Genomic DNA, 8867 nt, shown 5'->3' on the forward strand with positions numbered 1-8867 from the left:
TTTAGTAGAGACGGGGTTTCACCATGTTGACCAGGATGGTCTCGATCTCTTGACCTCGTGATCCACCCGCCTCGGCCTCCCAAAGTGCTGGGATTACAGGCTTGAGCCACCGCGCCCGGCCTCTAAATATATTTTCTACACCTTCTCTCTTCTCCTTCTGGAATGCCCATAATGCAATTATTTGTTTCCTTAATGATGTCCCATAAGTGCTGTAGACTTTTTTCATTAGTTTTTCTTTTTTTTCTGCCTAAGTTTTTTTAAAAAGATCTGTCTTTAAGTTCAAAAATTTTTTCTTCTGTTTAGGCTAGTCTGCTGTTGAAGCTCTTTATTGTATTTTTTATTTCATTCATTGAAGTCTTTAGCTCTAAGATTCCTGTTTGGTTCTTTTTTTATGCTATCTCTTTATTGAATTTCTCTTATTTTTGTTAACTGGTCTGTATATATTCTCTTGTATCTCATTGCATTTTCTTAATGTGATTATTTTGAGCCATATGTGATGGCTAATGCCTATAGTCCCAGCTACTTGGGAGGCTGCTGCAGAAGGATTGCTTTGTCCATAAGTGCTGGCCTATAGTGTGCTATGTCAATCCAGTGTCTACACTAAGTTTGGTATCAATATGGTGACCTTCTGGGAGCAGAGAACCATCAGGTTGCTTAAGGAGGTATGAACCAGCTCAGGTCAGAAATAGAGCAGGTCAGTCAGGTGTGGTAGCCCACACCTGTAATTTCAGGAATTTGGGATGCTGAAGGTAGGTGAATTGCTTGAGCTCAGGAGTTCATTTCTATTTCCATAGCTTTACATACCATCCATATGTTTGCAACTTCCAAATTTCATAACATCTCAAAATGCCAGATTAGAATATCCTGTTAACCATTTGACACCTTGACTAGGACATCTCAAGCATTTCCATCTTTTTTTTTTTTTTTTTTTTTTTTTTTAGATGGTATTTTTTTTTTTGTTGCCTAGGCTGGAGTGCAATGGCATGATACTGGCTCACTGCAATCTCCACCTCCTGGGTTCAAGTGATTCTCCTGCCTCAGTCTCCTGAGTAGTTGGGATTATAGGCGTGTACCACCATACCTGGCTAACTTTTTTGTATTTTTAGTAGAAACAGGGTTTCACCATCTTGGCCAGGTCAGTCTTGAACTCCTAACCTCAGGTGGTCCACCCATCTTGGCCTCCCAAAGTGCTGGGGTTACAGGCATGAGCCACCGTGCTGAGCCGATATTTTCATTTTAACATATTAAAATGGGCTGGGCACAGTGGCTCACGCCTATAATCCCAGCACTTTGGGAGGCTGAGGCGGGTGGATCACCAGAGGTCAGGAGTTCAAGACTAGCCTGGCCAACATGGTGAAACTCATCTTTAATTAAAAAAAAAAAAATGTTAAAATGGACTCGATTTCTACCTTATCCCACTTCCTTCACAAACTTGTTCTTTTCCTGGTTTCCCCATCTTGGCTGATGATTCTACCATTCACCTAGTTGCTCAGACCAAAACCCAGGATCAGACTTAATTATTTTCTCTCCGTCTCTCACTGCTACATCCAGTCATCAACAAGTTCTATATTTCTTCTCACCTGGGTTATAACAACTTCCTTATTGATTACCCTCCTTCATTCTTGCTCCCTTCTAATTTCCTTTGATACAGCAGTCAAAGCAATAATTTAATTCATATGTCTGATGTAGAGCAATTATGAGTACTGTCTTGCTCATAATCTTCTGTGAATTCACATTACCCTTTGAAGATAATTCAGATTCCTTACTATAGTCTAAAAGGCCCGTGTATCTGGTCTTTTGCCTGTTCCTCTGATTTTATTCTGTGCCACTTTCCCCTCACCCACTATGCTTCACTTCCTCTGGGCTTTTTCAGTTCCTTACATGTAACAAGCTCTCAAAAAGGTCCTGTATCATTGAGTACAGTGGCTCACACCTGTAATCCCAGCACTTTGGGAGGCCAAGGCGGATGGATCACCTTATGTCAGGATTAGCCTGGCCAACATAGTAAAACCCCATCTCTAGTAAAAATACAAAAATTAGCGCACACCTGTAGTCCCAATGGTATCAATATGGTGACCTTATTGGGAGGGTGAGGCATGGGAAAATAGCTTGAACCTGGGAGGTGGAGATTGCAATGAGCCAAGATCGCACCACACTGCACTCCAGTCTGGGCAACAGAGCGAGACTGAGTCAAAAAAAAAAAAAAGTTCTGTGTAAATTTTATTCTCTCTGCCTGGAGTATTCTCTCCTAACTTCCCAGTCCCACATAACTGAGTCTTTTTCAACCTTTAAGATATTGCATTCCTGACCATTCTATCTAATAAGTATGTACCCCTCTTTATTATCTCTGTTGTTGTATCCTGTTTGTTTCCTGTATAAAACTTATCCCACTTTTAAGTTATATCCGATTGGTTTGTCATCTGTCACTAGTTCCACTAGGTAAGGAGCCATGTCTGTGTTATGCATCAATATATACTCAGTGCTCATAGTGCCCAATCAATAAATATTAATTGAATATTGTTTAAAGGTGTAATTTTGTTTTGAGACAATGTTATAATTAATATGTAATTATTTTTAAAAATATGTAATTATTAATAATGTTAAAGGTATTACTGCCTAATTCTTTTGCTGAAAATAGCCTTTTATCTTTTTTCTTGCAGTAACTGTCCTTCCTTTTTGGCTGCTGCTTTAGCCAGAGCCACATCAGATGAAGTCCTTCAGAGTGATCTTTCTGCACATTATATCCCAAAGGAAACGGATGGCACAGAAGGGACTGTGGGTGAGTTCCTTTCTACATTATTTGTTTAAAAATACTAGAATCTTCTCTGTGTAGTTGTCCACAGAAAATACCTGCAAGATACTTAATCTAATTACATTTACTTGCTGGTTATTTATATAGTGGTAGCAGGAGAAAAAAATTGCTATTTTTTTCCAAAACAATAGAAGGCGGGGAGAGGAGAAAAATACAAGTGTATTTTGAAAAAGGTAGAGTAGTATATAGAAGGTAACTGGAGCAACAGGAGATTTTCATAAGTGATATCTAGATGAATGGGAAGATTAAAGTGAGGAATGTGAAGATAACAGCAAAAAAGATGAGTGAGTGAGGGAGGGAGAATTTGAGCAAAACCTACTTGAAATGTTTAGGTTACCTTTAAAAATCCAAGTTAGGCCAGGCACAGTGGCTCACACCTATAATCCCAGCACTTTGAGAGGCCGAGGTGGGCAGATCACCCAAGGTCAGGAGTTTGAGACCAGCCTGGCCACCCTGGTGAAACCCCATCTCTACTAAAAAAAAAAAATACAAAAATTAGCTAGGCATGGTGGCGCATACCTGTGGTCTCAGCTGTTTGGGAGGCTGAGGCAGGAGAATTGGTTGAACCCAGAGGGGCGGAGGTTGCAGTGAGCCGAGATCACACCACTGTACTCCAGCCTAGATAACAGAGCAAGATTCTGTCTCAAAAAAAAAAAAAAAAAAAAAAAAAAAAAAAGTCCAAGTTAAAAGATAGAAATATTAAATCAGTTGCAACACAACTTCTCACTAATTATATTAAATTTTATATTGGCCGGGCACAGTGGTTCATGACTGTAATCTCAGCACTTTGGGAGGCCAAGATGGACGGATCACAAGGTTAGGAGATCAAGACCATCCACAGGGTTTCACCTACTAAAATACAAAAAAATTAGGCAGGCGTGGTGGCACGCGCCTGTAGTCCCAGCTACTTAGGAGGCTGAGGCAGGAGAATCGCTTGAACCCAGGCTGCAGAGGTTGCAGTGAGCAGAGATCATGCCACTGCACTCCAGCTGGGCAACAGAGCAAGACTCCATCTCAAAAAAAAAAATTATATCTACCAGTAAATAGAGCTCTTTATGATAAATATGCAAATGTTATTTAATTGCATAGATCATTGTACATTTCTTTTCCAGGGAAATTATGAGGCTCTATTTCTTAAATAAGTTATGTTTGTTATCTTAGGCTTATATGTATTTGACAGGATCTAAAGAAAATATTTTTATAAAAATTAGAGAATTATGGCTGGGCACAGTGGCTCACACCTGTAATCCCAGCACTTTGGGAGGCTGAGGCGGGCAGATCATAAGGTCAGGAGTTTGAGAACAGCTTGATCAGCATGGTGAAACCCTATCTCTACTAAAAATACAAAAATTAGCTGGGCATGGTGGTGTGTGCCTGTAATCCTAGCTCCTTGGTAGGCTGAGAAAGGAGAATCGCTTGACCCTGGAAGGCAGAGGTTGTAATGAGCCAAGATTGCATAGCTGCACTCCAGCCTGGGCAACAGAGCAAGACTCTGTCTCATGGGCCGGGCATGGTGGCTCACGCCTGTAATCCAAGCACTTTGGAGGCCAAGGCAGGCGGATCACTTGAGGTTGGGAGTTCAAGACCAGCCTGACCAACATGGTGAAAAAAATTAAAAATAAATAAATAAATAAAAGACTCTGTCTCACAAAAATAAAAAAATTAGAGAATTACTAATCAAAAATTAAGAAATTTTAACATTTCATACAGTTTGTTCTATTTAAAGCATTGGCCTTTAAACATGGTATATATGGAGCAAAGCATATATTAATGAATTTGAGTAGCTGGATTCCAGAGAATGTGAGGCAGCTATAAAAGTAAACATTTCTGTTCTTCCTTTATTTCTGTAGATTGTTTGTGACAGAAAATTGGCAAGGAAGGAATTACTTTTCTTGTTTTTACTGAGAGTAACTGATTCACCTAGAATCAAATTGTTCCAGAGTCAAGTTGGATAGAATTCTTGCTAAAAAGTACTGGTCTTTCCTCTGCTACTGATGCATGGAGTAAAAGCCTTATAATGAAAAGATAGATTAAATTCTGCTTCACTCCAGCCAGGGTAACAGCTGATTCAGCTCCAGCTCAGAACAGTGACATTAATGACTGCTGAGTAATTGACAGCTGTGAGGGGGTGGACTGCTACTTTGGACAGTTTTCACTTTTTTGCATCCTTTTTTTATTTTTCCATTTCAAGCAGCAAGTATTTATATACTGATGTCTTACACTACTCCCTGCAGAAGGAGAATACTTAATCTAGAAAGATTAGAGTGTTGCCCTACATGCCTACTTTGGAAGAATCTTTTGATCCCTATAAGATAGCAAAAGTGAAATGAAAGGTTTTCTTTTGGTGGACATAATTGGTTATTCTGATTTTTTATTTTTTCAAAAGATTACCTAGTAATCTCTCCATTCGACTGCTGTGATTCAGACTGATCTACTATTATTCTAAACTATTTGGAAATCCTTTATTTAACCAAAATCACTCAGTGTGAACTGCACCACAGAGAATCTCTATGGGGCATATTGTGTTTATCCATACATCAAAGCAGGAAATGAGTGTGCTGAATAAGGCCTGCTGTCACTACCTTAAAGTCCTCACTGAAGTGCCTTTTGTCTTTCCTCTTGGTTGTTTCCAAAAACAGACTTTAAAAATCCTTAAAGTTATTTTCATGTTTACATTATCCCTAACAGAATGTTTGCTAAGTGACCTTGGATATCTCACTTGGTACAAATTTAGTTTGATAGATACAGCTTTTGTCCAGATAACCTAAAACCAATTTGAGGGCTAAGTGTCATGGCTCATGCCTGTAATGCCAATGCTTTGGGAGGCCAAAGCAGGAGAATCACTTTAGGCCAGGAGTTTGAGAACCAGCCTGGGCAATATAGTGAGACACTATTTCTACAAAAAATTTAAAAATTAGCTGGGCATGGTGGCATGCACCCCTGTAGTCTCAGCTACTTGGTAGGCTGAGGTAGGAGTATCACTTGAGCCCAGGAGTTTAAGGTTACAGTGAGCTATGTGGTACAGCCTGGGCAACAGAGTGAAACCCTGTCTCAAACAGTGACAAAAACAACAACCCAAAAAAACAATTTGAAATGTCACAGTGTAAAAATTATTATAATTATTATTTTGAGAGAGAGGGTGTCACTCTGTTACCCAGGAGGGCTTGTGGCATGATCACAGCTCACTGAAGCCTCTACCTCCCAGGCTCAGACAATCCTCACAACTCAGCCTCATGAGTAGCTGGGACTACAGGCATGCACCACCATGCTCGGCTAATTTTTGTATTTTTTGTAGAGACAGGGTCTTGTCACGTTACCCAGGCTGGTCTTGAACTCCTGGGCTCAAGTGATCCTCCTGCCTTGGCCTCCTAAAGTGCTGGGTTTACAGTCATGAGCCTCTAAGCCCAGCCTACTGTAAAAATTAAAAACAAGAAGGGAAAATGATCACTAATACAGAGGAAATTAAAGAATGATAAAAAGTTTTTGTAAGTAAATTTGAAAACCTGGATGTTTTCTAGAAAAAAATTAATTAACAAAAAAGAAAGAGATTGAGAAAATTATCCAGGAACTGTCCCCCAAAAGGCCATGGAGTCGGTGACTCTACAGGTGAGGTGAACATTTTCAGGTGATCAAAGAAAGGTAGATAATTCGAATGCTTTTTATTTTTTTAAATTATATATTTATTTGTTATTTTTTGAAACAGAATCTTTCTCTGTCACCTACACTGGAGTGCAGTGGCACGATCTGGGCTTACTGCAGCCTCTGTCTCCCGGGTTCAAGCAATTCTTTTGCCTAGGCCTCCTGAGTAGCTGGGATTACAGGTGTACACCACCACACCCAGGTAATTTTTGTATTTTTAGTAGAGACAGGTTTTGTTATGTTGGCCAGGCTAATCTCGAACTCCTGACCTCAAGTGATCCACCCAACCTGTGCCTCCCAGAGGATTACAGGCATGAGCCACTGTGCCTGGTCCCTATCCTTTTTAAAATGAATGCTCCAGTTGCACAGAAAAAGAAGGAAAATTTGCATAACATAACACTGATACCAAAATCTACCCAAGACTAAAAAAGGAAATGAGAGACCAGTCTTAGCGATCAACATAAAAAAATTTAAGTAGGCCGGGTGTGGTGGATCACGCCTGTTAATCCCAGCACTTTGGGTGGCCAAGGTGGGCAGATCACCTGAAATCAGGAGTTCCAGACCAGTCTGGCCAACATGGTAAAACCCCATCTCAACTAAAAATACAAAAATTTGCTGGGCGTGGTGGCGGGCGCCTGTAATTCCAGCTACTCAAGAGGCTGTGGCAGGAGAATTGCTTGAACCCAGGAGGCAGAGGTTGCAGCGAGCTGAGATCATACCATTGCACTCCAGCCTGGGCAACAGAGCAAGACTCCATCTCAAAAAACAAACAAACAAACAAACATCTTAAGTAAAATATTTGAATATTGAGTACAGCAGTTAATTCATTCAGTGAATGTTTTATTGAGGACCTACTATAGATGTTTATTATACTGGGGAAACAACAGTGAATAAAAAACATCAAGAACAAAATATTGGGAAGTATGTAGCAGAACTTATCTATTAATAGGGCAAAAGAAAAATAATCTCTAAAGATGCCAAAAGAAACATCTGATAAAACTTAATATTCCTAATTTCTAAAATATTCTTTGTAAAGTAGGCCTAGATGGATATATCTTGGATGTCAAGGTTATGCTTAATGTATATTCTAGAATTTGTCAATTGTACATGACTACAAACACAGCTTCAGTTATCTTCAGCAAAACAGAATGTATGGACTGTCTTCCAGAATAAGGGATACACAAGTAGATTCAAGGCTTCAAACGAGCTCAACAGGATCTGGCATTTCTCCAACTCTCAGCTGTACTTTCTTTCATTTTGATTTCATTTTCACACTCCATGAGGTAGCAGTATGACTTGCTAGGAACCCAGGTCTTCATCTGTCCATATTCAAGTTGAGCAGGAAAACAAGAGTAGATTTTCTCAGCTGTTATTACATAAGCCACAGGATTTACTCTAATTGGCCCAACTTGGATGGTTTCCCATTCCTGAACCTAATCACTGTGGCCAAAGGAGTGGGATTCTCTACCTGGCTAAACCTGAATCACAAGGTCTCAGAGAGAAAGAAGGAAATGTTACTGGAAGAAAGAGCAATGTTTGCTAGTTTTAAAAAACAATTAACTGGTGGCCTATGCCTCTAATCTCAGCACTTTGAAAGGCCAAGGCGGGTGGATCACTTGAGGTCAGGAGTTCAAGACCAATCTGGCCAAAATGGCCAAATTCTGTCTCTACTAAAAATACAAAAATTAGCCAGACATAGTGGTATGCCCTTGTAATCCCAGCTACTTGGGAGGCTGAGGTATGAGAATCCCTTGAACCTGGGAGGTGGAGGTTTCAGTGAAACAAGATTGCACCACTGCACTCCAATTTGGGCTACAGAGCAAGACTCCATCTCAAAAAAAAAAAATAATAATAATAAGAAAAAAATAATTACAACAAAACAAAATCTGATTCAAAATAGCAAATAAATAACCAGGAATAAATTAAGAAATATGAAGGATTTATATTAAAACTCTATCAAGCAACATAAGAAGGATTTAAGTTTAAAAAACAATATAATTTTTTCTTAGAAAAGACTCAGTATGAAAATGATATATGTTTTTTCCAAATCTACAAGTTCTATGTGATCCCAAACACAATAGCAACAGGTTTTTCTGCCCAAACTTGTCAAAATGTTTAGAAAGTTCACCTGGAGGCCGGGCGCAGTGGCTCACGCCTGTAATCCCAGCCCTTTGGGAGGCCGAGGCGGGTGGATCACGAGGTCAAGAGATCGAGACCATCCTGGTCAACATGGTGAAACCACGTCTCTACTAAAAAATACAAAAAATCAGCAGGGCATGGTGGCGCTTGCCTGTAATCCCATCTACTCAGGAGGCTGAGGCAGGAGAATTGCCTGAACCCAGGAGGTGGAGGTTGTGGTGAGCCGAGACCGCGCCATTGCACTCCAGCCTGGGTAACAAGAGTGAAACTCCGTCTC

General features: G+C 40.0%; 1 protein-coding gene across 1 annotated transcript in view; it reads left to right on the forward strand.

Moving 5' to 3' along the window:
- Window positions 1-8867, forward strand: part of PPM1E (protein phosphatase, Mg2+/Mn2+ dependent 1E) — a 266871-nt gene that overhangs the window by 229997 nt on the left and 28007 nt on the right. Inside the window, exons 2-3 of the mRNA XM_017539718.2 lie at window positions 2661-2783; window positions 6883-6887. Of these exons, the coding sequence (XP_017395207.1) occupies window positions 2661-2783; window positions 6883-6887 (128 nt within the window). The remainder of the gene's footprint in view (window positions 1-2660; window positions 2784-6882; window positions 6888-8867) is intronic.

The sequence above is a fragment of the Cebus imitator genome, unplaced genomic scaffold, assembly GCF_001604975.1.
Source record: "Cebus imitator isolate Cc_AM_T3 unplaced genomic scaffold, Cebus_imitator-1.0 Scaffold121, whole genome shotgun sequence".
NCBI classification, from domain to species: domain Eukaryota; kingdom Metazoa; phylum Chordata; class Mammalia; order Primates; family Cebidae; genus Cebus; species Cebus imitator.